This window comes from Poecilia mexicana, unplaced genomic scaffold (genome assembly GCF_051168715.1).
Source record: "Poecilia mexicana isolate PSO_F unplaced genomic scaffold, ASM5116871v1 scaffold_4, whole genome shotgun sequence".
NCBI lineage: Eukaryota > Metazoa > Chordata > Actinopteri > Cyprinodontiformes > Poeciliidae > Poecilia > Poecilia mexicana.
Window position 1 is genome coordinate 10,307,950 of NW_028263373.1, and position 15,358 is coordinate 10,323,307.

The window sequence follows — 15,358 nt, forward strand, 5'->3', positions numbered from 1 at the left end:
ACCTTGATCTCATTTAGAAATGGATCACTGACAGCTTCTTAACACTGTTTGTTTTCTCCTTAACGTCTCTCAGAGCTGGTGATTCCTGACAACGCCAACGTCTTCTACGCCATGAACACTTCAGCCAACTTCGACTTCCTGCTGCGCGCTCGAGGCTCAGCCGGTCGACCCGTGCAGCTGAGGAGCCGCTGCAGCTCCACTCTTCCTCGCGCTCAGCATCGCTCCAGCCTCTCGGTCAGACTCAGCAAAGTCACGCTGTGACCCCCCACCCCACCACTCCCACCTCACACCCCGGTCCTCCATTGGGCTCTGCGCTACTCTAATCCAGGCCACTTTGGATGGTCGCAGTGGGAGGATTCGTTAATAAACTAAGAGCTCTGAGTTATTTAACATGGACCATATGCATTTCAGTGAGCGCTCCTGTTTTCAGACTCTTCCCATTTGGGTCTCATCACAAACTCTGCCATCATCACCTTGTCAGCCTTAATGTGCATCTGTGCAACAGCGACCCCAAGTGGCCTCAGACAGATTTTTTTGCACAGGCGGGGGGAGGGGGAAGCAGCAGCCGACTCCCCGACCTCCAACAGTATTGTGAAAACGACTCATCTGTGTAGATGAAGCTTTAATGTCCTTTGAACGGAAATGAAACAGCAAGTTTCTGGTGTTCAGTCCTGTTTGACTTTGTTAATACTGACCGAATGGACCTTCAACAGTATTTCTGAACCGTATTAGCTGACTGAAAGGAACTTAACGTCAGTATTTTTCCCCAGTCGGGCGTCTTGAACAGCCCTCGTCTGGCTTGTGCACAGTGTGCACAGTGTATGTGTGTACATAATATATGTGTGTGTATGTTCGTGTGTATGCGTTCATCCTCCCCCGCCCCAACTCTTCCCTCATATTGTGAGCTGTGTGACGAATGCCGCGTCGGTGCATTCTGATTGGTTCCTGTACTTGGTTTTAACAAGTCATTGGCAAATACTGAAAAGGCCTTACATGCCCTGTCTTCAGGGTGAAGAGGTGCAATTAGTGCTGCTTTCTGATGCAGATTTATCTTTTCGCATAAAAAACAAAAAAGGAATAAAATGCGCGAGGACCGAAAATGAATTTGGCCTCCTACTGAAAGAGAAAGCAGATAAATGTCTCAGACTGATGCCAGTTGACAGATGTCAGTGTTATGTGAATCTGAAGGATGAATGAACCACTCTGTAAGTGGTTTTTCTCCCTCTTTACTAAATGAGTTCACGTTTTTGTTCTGTTTTTTTTTTTTTTCATTCAGAATTGTATTCACCAATGTGAGGGTAACAAGAGATCTTCAACACAAGTGTTAATGAACTCAAATTTGTTATAAAAGACCATCTGTGCCAGATTTTACTTTGACTAATTCAGAAGGACACTTTATTTTATTATCCATCTGTGTCATATATATATATATAAAAAAAAAACTCTTCCCATCTGCAGAGCCAGGCCAGTTTTCCCTTCGGACTAAATCAGATCAGCATCGGCAGGCGCCTACAGGGTCGCGGTCATGATGCGACGCTGACCAGTCTGACCAGTTATACTCCAGCAGCGCACAGTTGGGACTTGTGTCGCCGTGCCAGGCTTTTTCATGCAACACTTCACTTGGAGATGTTTTCCCAAAACCCATCCTCATTTCCTGTTCTCCACTGCCAAAGATTCTTATTCTACATGTTTAAATAAATTATTATCAAACTTGTCTGTTTGACTTTTGATTTCGAGGTATATATATATATATATCACCTCTCTGAGCACATCGCAGCATGTCCATCGTCTTGTGATGCCCGGCGCTCTCGCTCCTGTTTGGAATAATAATAAAGCGCCGTTCTGCAGGATGAGCCACGGATATTTATTGGAGTGGAGGACATTTCTGCTGACTTGACTGCAGCAGTCAGGGCCTCTTTCCTGAATCTGTGTTTGCTCAGGTCAACTTTGTAAAGCCTGTTGTATAAATCTAACAGTGCAGCAAATGTTACAGTATTGACAGAAAACCGTAGACCAGTTAATTACTGGCTCAGTTTTGTGATTGTGGTCAGTCTTTGAATGGTGGTTTCCTGTTTTCTCCTACGTTTTTTTCTGGTTTTGGTTTCCCTTCCAAAGCGTTAGGTTTAATTTAGCTGAGCAGACTATCATTTTCTTGACTTCTGAATCTCTCCAATCAACTATTAAGTCAAAGTATGTTGTTGTTCTGAACAAAGTCTGAACTGACCCGTCCGCAGGTACAAAACTTTCTCCCTTCCTCCTGTTTGGCACCAGTTTGTTTCAAACCTGTTTAGTTTTGGAACAAAATGATTCACAGTTTGGAATCCGCTCTTCTAATTTAGCCAAAATCAATTTAAATTATTGATTCAGTTACAGAGAGCAGCATGCATTGTCGACTGTTGAGTTTTTATTTCTCCTATTAGCAATTTGTTTTCCATATTTCTACCAAACACAGTGACTGATCTGATTTGTGATGTTGCTGCTATTCACTTGAACCCAACTGTTTGCATATAGTTAATCTGGACATAGATCACAACATCTGGATTTAAAAAAAAACCCTTCTTGGACTCCAGTGTGGCACATTAGGTGGTGCTGGTGGAGAGGAAGAGGGATGCCTGAGATGAGGCCGTGGGCTAGCATCAGTCAAGCAGCCGTCGGCATCGCTGACACACCGTAAATATGATTTGTCGGTCAGGGCGGATATTTATTACTGGCATTTGGCAGAAGCTGCTCTGTCCTTGAATGTTCGCCGAGTGAATCCGAGCAGAAACGTCAACCCGCAGCAGAAAACAGCCAACAGGAATAAACTCAAGATCAGAGGAATACGGCATAAATCTGTGAACAGGCACCACTGCAGGAAGGGTATTGGAAAAACCTCGCTTGCATACTAAAACGGAGAGGTTTCTCCCGTCTCCGCATCATTTACTAGTTAGATTTGAATACGGCAAGGCTTCATCGAACCCTCTGCACCTTAAATGCCAATTCGCCGCACATCAGTTTCTCCCTGAATGCAAAACCAGCATTTAGACAGATAACTGCTGCGATCTGTGAATGGCAGCGAGCTGATTATCTCTGTCCCAGGTCAACGGAACATGGATGATAATCTGTCTTTTCTTGTGCCTTCTGTCAGCCACGTTACAATATGCAGAACCTTCCACCGGCAGCTGTCGGACTGCTTCGTACCGACTCCTCCGTCGTGGTGGCTTGGCACCGTTCAGCAAGAAGGCGCGTCCGTGTCAAAGGGTTGCAGATTTGTCTTCGTCTGCAGCGGGTCAGCCTGCACTCGCTGTGTCTTGTGCGCGGGGGACATGGCCACTGCAGCTGCGCTTAGTCTGAGCAGAAGAAGGAGAGTGGCTGGAGCTGACCCTCCATCTGTCTCCGTTTCCCACAGCTCCCACCGCGGTAGCAGACAGAGGGGAGGCCGGGACGCATCGCAGTCCTTGTTGCTGGTTTAAATAACAAAACCTCATTTGAGCCTTCTCCTTTGTTCAGCACAGCAGCTAAAACGCCAACAAGTGACCAAACGGCGCAGCCAAAAAGTGTAAATAAAGACCCATTTACTTATCAGCCAATTATTCATTCAAGCCATTATGGGATATTCCTCATTAAACAATTGGAGGTATTTATTCCAAGAATGCCAGAAAAGCCTAAAGACTAAACCAAATAAGAAAACATTCTTTTAAACAAAAATAGAAGAAAAAAGAGAGACAGAAATGTATCTTCTGTCACGCTCCAGTGCACAGTCTTGATGAAAAAAGGAGAACAAAACAGCTATTAACTTCTGGGTATGTTTTATTGACTCATTCTTTTCAACTCTTGGAGAAAAACAAAATCTTTTAAACCTAAAAAAAAAAAAAAATTGTCAGTATAATAAAGAATTGGAGCATTTACATAAGATCTGCAGTTTGTAAGAAAAGAAGCCGTTTACATAAAGCTCCTGTGTCATGGTGTTTGATCAGCTCACATGGTTTGGTAAGGATTCAAACTCAAACATGGATGCAAACTTAGAACACATTAGATCACACAAATAAGAGACAGAAAAAGAAAAAAAAAACTATTCAACTTTGAACCTTCCCCCCTGAAGCATATGAAGACAGAAAACAGCAACAGAAACGCTGGATGACATTTTGGTTCAGAAACTGATGAAGAACCCTGGAAATTGCTGCATTGCATCTCAGAGCTAAAAAAAAAAAGCCCATAAGGGTAAACAGTGGTGTATTCTTAGCTTTAAACAGAGAAAGTTTCATTGTGATTTAAAACTTTGGTAGTTTGCAGCCTGAGGCTAAAGTAAAGAAAAATAAAGCAAAGTGGGGGGAAATTATTACCTTTTCTTCCCAAACCAAGCTCAAAATATCAGTCACATAAAAAAAAACGGTTTTGTAATATAAAAAATGGAAAGGATCTGCAAAGAAAAAGAATATAGACTGTAAGAAAACCAAGACTTGTAAAGATGTAGAGCCTCTAAAATTGCGCACAAATATTAGAGTTTACAGATCATTAAAAAGAGGAAAACCCCTGAAAACATCTTTTAGCTTGATATTGTGCAAAAAGGTAGTGCTTCACAATAATTTAAAAAAAATACTGTACTTAGATCCTGCATCCCTCTGTATTTACAGTGGGGATTATTGTTTTTTTAATCAACATGTTTCTTTATAAAGAATGTTTTATTCACTGTATGATGGTAGAAATGCATCTCAGCAGTATCAATATTAAAAAGATGTTTGCAGGCCCGTTTAGTGTTAGCGCTGACCTTCCTGTCGCAGAACAACGTGCAAACGTGAGCTGGTGTGAGAGAAAAGACGAACAGAAAGGAATAACTTTAATGTTTCACTTAAAGAGATTCTGAATGTCTTTCTTCTAACCAATCCCACGCCCCTACTGGGATCTACACGAGTTGCTAAGAAGAAAAGATGGAGGTCAACGTTTCACCAATCTTTGCTGCGAAGAGTACCTTCGTTTTGGGAGCAAAGTTTGGTTTATTACTTGGTTTACAATAAAAAAAAAAATAAAAAAAAAAGATGACATGAAATCACCTGTAGAAATATTCAGCTTATTAAAATGAGAAAGAATGAGTCTGGAACGCTCCCGTCCAAATGTCAAAAACAAGTTTACCTGAGGAAAACATCGAGTGCAGTGAAGACTAAATCAAAGACTCAAGAGTAAAAACTTAAATCCGTACAGATGTCCCTTTAAAACCCGAAAAAATTCAGACCACAGTTCACGCATAAGACAGGAAACGTCCTCCAACGCAGTGCAGTCCAATGCCACGACAAACGACGACTATAGAGTAAACCAAAAGTAATCCGAGTCTATATTTATTAAGGTTTGCACTTGATTCTAGTGGTGTGTTAGAGATTAAACAAAAATCCCATGATTACTTGATCTAAAATCCGATATGGAGTCTCATTTAAAATTTCTGTTAAAAGCGGAAACAAAAAAAATCCTCATTTTTAGCATGAAGACTTTAAGAACAAAAGTGTTTCCCATGCTTCAATATTATTCTGCCAACTTTAGTTAACAGATTAAAGTTTTACACACAGAGACATAAACACGCACACACACACACACACACACACGCGCGTGCGCACGCACACACACACACACACACACACAAGGTATAAGTAGACTAGAAAATCTCCATGATTTCTTAGCGGGTATCTTTGAACATCATCAAATGCCATCGTTCTGTGGACTGTGTCCATGTTATTGCACAGAATAGAGATACATTATCTGCCCTGTTAAAACATGATCAGTACTATTTAGGTTTCTGCTAAGTGAAACCGTCTAAACGTCGTCTTCCACACTTAAACAAATCTGATTATAAAGATCTCTTTGTGCCTCGTTGGTCCGTGGTCTATGTCGAGGCCTACAGTAGAAGTGCGGGACACTGTGGTCCAGCGGGCCATGATGGACAGTCAAGAAGACATTATTTCCATCTTCCACACGGGGAGGCAGCGCTTTAAGTGCCAGAGGAAGAAGAAAATGACATGATGATGTTCTCGTGAAGGTCAGGGGTGCTGAGCTGCCAATTCTTGTCCAATGAAACGCCGGAGGCGATCCAGATACTGAACGTACAGCTCAATGTCATTGTGTCCGGCGCCCTCCACCCAGAGGGGCTCCACGGCCTTCGGGCAGCGCTCGTACAGGGCCAGGCCGTGAGAAAAGTCGATCACCTCGTCCTCCGTCCCGTGGATGATGAGAACCGGAGAGGTGATTTTAGACACTTTTTCGATGCTGAAAAGGGAAGACGGAGAGTTTAGTTAGGCATCGCTGAAGTTAATTTTCACCGGATGTTCTTGTGGTCAGCGCTAGCAGGTCACAGTGCAGAAAACACTCTTCAGTGCGGAGGTTAAACATGTTGAGATATTGGAATGTCACTCGGGGGTTAAAGCGACAGCTGAAAACAGGAAAGCTGAGCAGAAAAGATCTTGTTTTATCCTTGTTAGCTTCCTGCCCCATCAAGGAACCTGACAGATTTGGGAGCTTTTAGAAATGTCAGATTTGAGGAAAGGATCAACATTTTAACAGGACATGCAAATGAAGACTGTTTTTGTACTGTTAGCTATGCTAAATATGCTAATAAAAGCATAGTAAAAAGAAAGCTGGTAAAAGATGCTTAAAATATGAACTAATTTTGTTTTATTTTCAAGCAATGTCAAGTAATATTGTTTTAAAAAATCCCTTGTTTTAAAGTGACAGTTCACTCACAGACAATGTGTCACAAATAATTACTATAAGAAATATAGTAATTGGCAATATGGTTTTCAAAGATTTATGGGACAACTGAAAATCCCACTTTCATAACCAGCAATGTGTTGACGTACAAAACCCATGATGCAGCAGCACAAATATGTATCAGATCAAGCAGGAAAAAAAATGCAAATCAAAGTTGGGATGACTGGTTTTACTGGTTCAGTCTTTCATGGCGATAATGTGTGGCCTGACAGTATTTGGGAAGTCACCTCAGCATGCTTCTTTCCTGCTGACTTCTGATAACTTGGGAGTTTTCCGAGAAAAAAAACAACAAAAAAACTTTTAGTGAAGCAACAGTTAGTTGTATGAAATTCAATCAAACATGGAAAACTGCAGGGGTAAAAGCGTGCGGCTCATATACGTCGAGGACTAAGATGGAGGTCTGCCGCATGCATTTCCTCTCTCACATCCCGCTTTCCTGTCCGACAACTATCAAAGGTCACTAGAGCCGACAAAAACCCAAAGTAATAAAAAAAAAAAAGAAAACTCTGTCTGTACTAGACTATTTTGCTGCTTTGAATGTATGCAAATGCTCAATGCTGATTACGTACACCACACATTAAACTTCATTCAACGTGGGCCTATCCCTCACTGCTCTGCAGAGTCCCTACAAGGAATTCTCAGTAGCTCTGAAAATAAATGTTTAGTTTTATGGTTCAGGGGAAGATTATAAAAGCCTCTCAGAAGTCTAAAGTGTTTCTTCAAACTGGAACCAATGGAATCAGGAAATGCAGCGTCACAGGCAGAGCAGCTGGTAAATCCAGGTCTGCTGGGCCAAAAAAACCATATGCAGAGTATCATGAGAATGGCTGCGGATCATCTGTGAAGACCTGCAAGAACATCTTGCTGCAGAAGGTGTTTCAGTACCTCATTCTACAATATAGCACCTAAACATCTGCTAGGCAAGGCGATGAAGCCCTATCTGCCCTCATGCTCCAAACGCAGTCAGTCACCTGTTGTACGCAGGAGCCAGATTCTCCTTGGAACAAATTGCTTCTCACCCACCTATAGAATCTAACACTGAAGCGTGAATTATCACTGGGATTCTCCCGCTCCATATTCAGCCCCTAAAGTAACAAAGATAACAGGAAAACAGCTGAAAGCTGTTATTTGACAGCGCTTCTCTTCCACTGAATGATCTTAGCTCTCAGCTCTCCTTTCCCTTCCACCGCATCATATTGACTTATTGTTTATTTTCTGTATAATGACAATAAATGTCACTTTAACTATAGAGCAGGTCTCTACATTCCGGTTCCAGATGCAAACACTCATTATTCATTCTTTTAATTCAAAAATATTTCTGGGGGGGAGCGCCACTGGCCACGCTTTGGACACCCTCAATAAAGCGCTAAGAGATAGATATGCACAATATATCGGCTAATAAGGTCGGTATTGGTCCTATATCATCAACCCATGTTTACTTCCATCTTGCTGCCTTTAGCATTTCAGTAGGGGAAAGGAGGCTGTTCATGTGTATTTGTCTGGTCACGTGACAGCGATGCCACTGGTGTTTATTTTAATCCCGTCAAAAAGGTAGGTGTAGAATACACATTTATAAATATTAGCCACAGTAGCAGTATTAATATTGCGCATCAACACTGGCCCAGATTTGTATTTCGGTGCATCCCTAGAAGGAGACGTGCAGCACTGAGCAGAGGGTGAGGAAGACTTACTTGGGGAAAACATCAAAGCAGTAGGTTTTCTTTGTGTCAGGAAAGGCGACTCTCATCCCAGACGTTAAAGGCGAGTGAAGAATGACGGCGGCACACTCGTACCGCGAAGCCAAGTCCACAGTGGGAACCGTGCCGATGCTCTGTCCGTACAGGATAATGTTCTCTGGGATTATGCAGTATCTACATAAAATGAGTAGAGAAAGACTCGTTAGTAAAAGGACAAAAAAAATAAAAAAAATACAGCCACTTAATAATAATAATCACTTGGTTTATTTTAGTCTATTTCAGTAAAAAATTTGTCAAAACACTGAATATACCTTTTTTTTTTTTTCTAAATCCATTAGTCTTAACAACAGAAGGGTACAAAATCATATCTGCGCTTTGCAGACGAACAGGCATTTTGAATTCATGCCACATTTTGAGGCACCTGCACCAAAGTTTTCCAGGTAGATCTGGTAGCAGTACAGAAAGTTTGTTTGGTTGAACATTTATGTCCTGCATTTAATTGACCTTCACAAAGCTGAATGATGCTGACGTTACCAAAGGTTCAGTTGCAACTTTTAAAGACAAACCCGTAACTTTGTTCTGCAGCATGTAAACTCTCCAGATAAACGGTGTATCAAAACACAAATGTTTCCACCAATCTTTGTTTTCCCCTCCAAGCACAACTTTTGCCATTTTAAGCCCCATCTTCTCACGTTGATGTGAAAAAACTGTACCTGCAGTCATGTGCAAAACTGAGGACAATATTAAAAGGTTCAAGTCTTTCACATTAGATGTTCAAAGAACAATATCTAATCTTTTTTTTCAATCAGTGTCAGGGGGGAAAAAAAGGGATTCAACTACATTTTAACAACAGAAAACAGAAAAATTACAATTTACTTTATAAACCGTCTTAACTATATCGTCATTTTTATTGCATGTTTTATGCACGCTTGTGCACTGTAATTTAGTTCGGCATGGAGGTGGCGCTGAGTGACAGTAAAGTGAATCTTGAATTTAGTTGAATTTTTGTGCACAAATTTACATCATGGATTTTAAACAATCCAGTGGATTTAGTTTTATATCCACTGTTTTTATTATTAATGGGCAGTAATTAGTTTATGAAACTGTAGATTGTTGAGTTTTTATTTTGAAAAGATACAACAAACAATAAAACGGCTAATTTTACTCAATTAATTAAAAAACTGGAAAATCGATTAATATTAAATTTTCATTCCACTAAAATTAAAGATGACCTAATTTGTGGTCTGTAGATGGGGGCCAGAAAAACTTTTTCAAATAATATCAGGGCTTAGAAAACAGAAAGAAATAAGTGAGAAATGCTCAAATGGATTTCTTTAAATGTTTCCTACTTTCTTTTTTTTTTTTTTCTTCTTCTTTTTTTTTTTTTAAATAATTTGAATTTATACAAATTTCTAGTGCTTTAATGGACCCTAAGGAAAATAAAATGCAGTCCTGTGAGTCCGGGGCGATTCTAGAACAACATACCGCGTACGCAGGGCATGCCAGGCAGCGTCTATGTCCGCGTACAGGTTCTTCTCGGTGGGCTTGCCGGTGCTGACTCCATAACCTGAGTAGTCGTAGGAGAAGATGTTGCAGCCGATACGGCTGCCGAGGCCGATGTAGAAGCTGCTCATCTGGCCGAGGTCGACTGCGTTGCCGTGGGAGAAAAGGACGGTAAATCTGAGGAGAGGCAGATTCAAAGGAAATGTTGGTAGATGTACTTAAGATTCCTGACATGTCGTTATTATATGGTGAGAAATGCCAGTGTAGATTCTGACCGATAAGATTTCAGCTAATAGCCGAGAATTGTTTCGCTAATAAGAATTTTGTTGTAAATAAATATAGTAAAAAACCGCTCTAATGCAAACGGGTTCTCTAGTTTTTGCCACGATGAAATAAAAACATGTCGCTCTCCTTACGGATATGCGTCAAATATATTTTTTTCTGTATTTCTGCTCGCACAAACCCAGATGAACTCTGAAGATTTATTCTTTAACTGATTTTAGAAGTTAATCAGCAACTGCATATATTAGCAGGGTTGGTCCCTCAATGAATCTAAATTATGTTCCTATCTCATAACAAACTGTTTAATGTTTAAACCGGCGCCATAAAGCCGTGTACGATTCTTGAACATGGCGTCAACGACGCAGACCTGTGACGACTTTGTCTCCGACTTACTGGAAACTAATATCACTGAGGGCAACGCTGCTTATTTATGATTGCAACCATAAAAAAATAAAATAAACAAACAAGAGAAACCAAAACTTTACATTTCTTTAAAGAGTCAGAAGGAAGGAAGAAAGTTTAGACGTTTAGGGAAAATGAGTGTTAGTTGACAGAGATCAATTAGAAAAACCTAAACTGAGGAAATTTCTGAGTCAGTTAACAGGAACAAGGGGAGGACGATGAGCTGAATCAAATATTTTTTCAGATTTCAGTTTCTGTTTTTGATAAATAAAAAGTCATATCTTATACTTAACCTTTACAAAAACCAAGATCAGGAATCATTCTCTCTGATTGGTGCATCTCTACATTAAGATCAACAGCATGAACGTCGGGGCTCAAGAACCGGCCACCAGCAACATTTATGCTTCGCTTCCGCTGAGCGGCACGGCTCCGCACGGTTCGGTTAATTATTTTAAGGTCCAGGATGTTCGGGAGAAGTTTCTACCTCCGGTTGGACTGACGGGGTTCAACCTAAGCACCTGTGCTGTCAGACTAAGACATATGTGACACAATAGCATGTCTCAGACTTGCCGCTTGTTTCTGTCCCACCATGAATGGACAGTGCTGTGCGGCGCCAGTAGATCCACCCTAAGCATGCCGTATTATTGTGCTATGGACAGTAATACGGCAATCAGGTTCTACAGATACCTGCTACCTACACGTCACACTCCATGATTTAGATGCATTTGAGGACAGGAGACCAACTTTAAAATTAAAGAGAGAAGAAATCTCAAATCTGGAACATCAGTCGAGACCGTTCCGAGCTTCTCACCTGGCATTCCCTGCGACGCGAATGTACATGCAGCCGACTCGGTTTCCTCTGCTGGAGCGAGTGAAGAACACTTCCACCTCGTCGAGATCTCGCTGATTGTACTGAAACTCTGCTCGGTCCGTCAGGTGAAGCTTCCACTTCCCCTCCACGCCGCCGGCTCCTCCGGAGACCGAAGCGCCGCTCCTCGACCGCAGGCTCGACGTCCCGGACGCGCCCAGTGCGGGGGGGTCCGCTTCAGGGTCTGGAAGAAAGGCGTAGGTGGGCTCCGGAGGCAGGAAGGCCAGCTTGGATGCGATGCGGCTCGGACATGGTGGGCAGCAGAACAGGCAGCAGAGCTCTTTGAAAGAGAGGCCGTTCATCCTTCACTGCGGTGCAAGAAGACAAGAGGGTCACTGTACCAGCGAATATACATCAGCTCCATGCTAACACAACAAGAGCTTTATGACAATGTCATGCGCGAGCCACTTTACTTTGCCTGGAGGCGACAGTAATGAACATTTTTGCATCTCTGGCAAGTTTCTCAACATATGATCAAGTCCACAATCCTATATTAGAAGATCATGGTGCAAAATGCAAATTGTAGTTTTGAACTTCTATTAAGATGAATATGTGACCAATTTAAGCATTTGCCAGCTATGCAGATGAGTCGATGTCAGCAACTAAAAACAAAAAAGATAAAAGGAGCTCTAGATATTAAGGGTTTTGCTTTATAATGACTAAATATATGTTTGTTTGTTTTTTTCAGATTAACTTGGAAGATTATTTTGTTTTGTACAAACATTACTATAACATAGGATTCACAGCACTGTGCAATGGGGTTTTTTTTGAGTCGTTGACTAGAACTGGTCAATATTCAGTTTGACCTGCCCTGACCGATGACCAGTCTGTGAGAATTTCCATCTATCTATATAATCTAATCTTTTTCTGGTCAGTGAACGCACCACACAGAAGCTCTACTCTTTATTGCAACACTCTTTGTTGGGGACAGAGTTACTGAGGAAAGATTGCTCAAAGTTAACAATTTGCAATATCGAAAAAGAAGCACAAAAAGGCGTAAGAAGCTTTTGAAAATAAAATTTAGCCTGTGACGACATGTTTTTTGTTTTGTTTTGTTTTTTTAAGGACAACACATTATTATCTTTGTTTTCAAGCATTTGTTAAACATGGTGACAAAAACTGCTCCCGATTGAATTCTTAATTAAAAACAACTCCTCTGGATAAAAATCTACAACGAAACATTGTAAAACTTGTGTTTATTTCCCTCTTTTACATTACATGTCTTAATGTAGCAAAACTGGCTAAAATTGGTGTTGGCGTGTCAAAAAGTTTGGAAGCAAAATCTTGAAACATCTCTTGCTTTAACTTATTCCTTATTTCATTACAGCCTACTTTTACAAATCTGGTCCTTTTCAAGTGGTTTAACTCTAGAGCAATAATTCCTTTGTCTTTTTTTAAATCTTATTTAATTCGTCTCTTTTGTCACAAATTTAAAATCTAGCCAGACACCTGTAAGCATGACTGAGCTCTTTTGTGGTCTTCTGCATATCCAATTTTGAAATTGTAAGCACCTACTGCACAGTCTGCCGTCATTGTCAGTGAAATAACAATTGATATGGAAAAACTGCTCTAATTCACATTATGCTGAGCAGGAAAGCTGACGTACCTGTTGAGTTGAAGAGCTCAGCGTATGAAATATAAACTTTCCTTAGACAAACGAGAATAAATAAATAAATAAAAGATCTTCCTCTTCGGTTTCCAGCACAGGGTGTAGTTTAGGTCCTCTACCAGCAGAAAAAGAAAAAAAAAAAAAGTCGTGGAGCCAAGAAGCTGACAGGGAAGTACTATTTACAAACTATAGGCAGGTTTTTCCTGGAAGAGACTGAAGTCCGGGGTCCAGCCATTTTGTAAAGTTCTATAATTGACTTTAAACTCTATTTACCTTTTCAAATAGCAAACCCGTGGGGCTTCATGGGCCAAAATCCTCGTTTTTTGTTCGCTTGATTACAAACCCATCGGCTGTGTTTTAACCTAGTACAACTCCCCCCCTCCCCAATGTAAACGCTTCTAGAAAACAACCAAACACGCAGACAGCTGCACCCCACTGAAGAAGGAAAAGAGGGAGTGCTATATCAGGTTAAACGCCAGCGAGTCCGATTATCATCTCACAGAGAAGCTGCTTGTCTGAGCGCCCGCTAACCGAGGCTTAAGCTAGCAACTCGGAGATATAAACACTCCGTAAAAAAAACCAGACAGCTCACATGAAGACTACCGTAACAAACCGTCTGAAATGACTCAAACTCCCTACATGGATCCCATGTGAGCTTTGCTGGTATCGCAGCTAACTGCACCGACAGCGTCTCGTCCTTTAAATTAATCCTAGTAAGAGCGGTGTTTTCCTTCGTCTTTGCTATTTCACCGCATCCGGAAGCGTAGTTGACCGGATATGACGCGAAACTTTTTGTGTGTGTGTGACGGAAGCTCCCGGAGTTAATTTGACAAACCCCACGTCAGTTTATTTGCTTATTTTCTATAAATAGAGATAAGTCGCACAAGAACCAAGTGTTAACGAAACAAAGGTTCAAGCTAGTATGTAGTGTTACAAGCTGAACTGGGTAGTAACTTACACTTATCCTTTTAGGAATAGTTTTGTTACACCGTATTATGTACTTTTACTTGAGTAATAAAAGTAAAAGTAAAGTAAAAGTAAATGTGCATTTTATTTGAGTGCAGTAGTGAGCATTAACACTATTCTTGAGTAAAATTTCTGTCTCAAGTAACTTCAACTAATTAAAAATAATTAACTGATTAATTCTTTTTTCTTTTTTTTTTTTATTAATTGCGCCAAGTGATTTCCACCAAACATTTGGTGGAAAATGTTTTGTATATTTTCCGCCAAAAATGCAACGAACACAGACACACGGTTTATGTTTGTGAGACTTTTTGTTTGTAAACAGGCTTGGTTGAATGTTATATTCTGATAACCTGTATTGCCTAAATATAGATTGAATTGCATCTTATGTATCATTTTCTACAATATACATTACTGTGTAATGTTTAGAGAAACATGTGAGCATTGATTTTACATGTTTGATGTTGAAAATATTTGGTTTAGAGGTATTATTGTTGCTTAATATTATTTGTAATCTTTGATCAAACCTTTCATTTAACCATCACAAAGGAACTAGATAAACATTTTTTCATCTGTTATGTTATTAAGATTAGAGCATGTTCAAATCCTTATTCATGCCTTTGTGTGCTTCAAGATTAGATTACTGAAATGCTTTTATCAGTTTTACAAGAGTTTGCATGACCGTTAGATGGTTCAGATTGCTACAGCTTGCGTTTTACTTTTGACAGCTAATAAATATTCTCATATTACTCAAGTGGTGATTTTTATGGACTGGTTTTGCTGTAAAAGCTAGATCGGATTTTAGGGTATTGCTGTTCACATGCGTGTTCTACAATCCCCATTTAGCATCCCGAACATTGACAGAAAAACTAAACTGTTACAGGAAAAATGTTTTTTATTCCAAGCATCATTGCTAACCTCCAGAATCACTTGATGTTAAAACCTAGTTAGTCCAAATGCTTTCAAAGTTTTTGAACTATGCAGAAGTTGCTTTTAGGAGCAACTTATCTAATTAATTAAATACAATAAAAATAACTTTTCGTCTAAAAGTACATGGCAAACGTGAAATTAGTTTTTCAAAAGGGGCAATTACAAAGTCAAAAATTAAAACTCTAAGCAATTTCTACAAAAAGAATCAAGCACATTGCAACGAAATGCTTAAATTCAGCTTTAGTTGATGAATAATTGTTTTCCTCATATTAGAGATGTGCCCAAACAAAATATAATTTAGTACAGATTTTAAGATGCTAGATGCAAATTTAACTCATTTGAATCACATTTAATTATTAAAACGGAAGCCAT

General features: G+C 40.2%; 2 protein-coding genes across 5 annotated transcripts in view; one reads left to right on the top strand and one right to left on the bottom strand.

Moving 5' to 3' along the window:
• rgl1 (ral guanine nucleotide dissociation stimulator-like 1) overlaps positions 1 to 1,714 on the top strand; it is a 35,048-nt gene extending 33,334 nt beyond the window's left edge. For both annotated transcript variants that reach the window (XM_015009101.2, XM_015009102.2), the window contains exon 18: positions 74 to 1,714. In XM_015009101.2, the coding sequence (XP_014864587.2) occupies positions 74 to 261 (188 nt within the window). In that variant the 3' untranslated portion in view covers positions 262 to 1,714. The remainder of the gene's footprint in view (positions 1 to 73) is intronic.
• A 2,057-nt stretch (positions 1,715 to 3,771) lies between these two features.
• Positions 3,772 to 13,991, bottom strand: abhd17ab (abhydrolase domain containing 17A, depalmitoylase b). Of its 3 annotated transcripts, none has more exons than XM_088004935.1 (6): positions 13,367 to 13,991; positions 13,091 to 13,131; positions 11,428 to 11,792; positions 9,915 to 10,109; positions 8,424 to 8,603; positions 3,772 to 6,231 (listed from the first exon to the last, which is right to left on the bottom strand). In XM_088004935.1, exons 3-6 carry the CDS (start codon positions 11,784 to 11,786, stop codon positions 6,006 to 6,008), a joined length of 960 nt encoding a protein of 319 aa, XP_087861061.1. In that variant the 5' UTR covers positions 11,787 to 11,792; positions 13,091 to 13,131; positions 13,367 to 13,991; the 3' UTR covers positions 3,772 to 6,005. The 3 variants fall into 3 exon arrangements, with proteins under 3 accessions (XP_087861061.1, XP_087861060.1, XP_087861059.1); XM_088004934.1 differs by having other exon boundaries at positions 13,091 to 13,208; positions 13,367 to 13,897; XM_088004933.1 differs by having other exon boundaries at positions 13,091 to 13,897.
• Positions 13,992 to 15,358: the final 1,367 nt, after the last annotated feature.

What these genes read in the sequence shown, in the direction of transcription:
- abhd17ab (XM_088004935.1), bottom strand. Translation starts at nt 11,786, where the DNA reads ATGAACGGCCTCTCTTTCAAAGAGCTCTGCTGCCTGTTCTGCTGCCCA. An exon ending in TGGCATGCCCTGCGTACGCG is followed by an intron (nt 8,604 to 9,914) that starts GTATGTTGTTCT and finishes CATTTTATGTAG; the next exon opens with ATACTGCATAATCCCAGAGA. An exon ending in TGCTTTGATGTTTTCCCCAA is followed by an intron (nt 6,232 to 8,423) that starts GTAAGTCTTCCT and finishes TTCCCTTTTCAG; the next exon opens with CATCGAAAAAGTGTCTAAAA.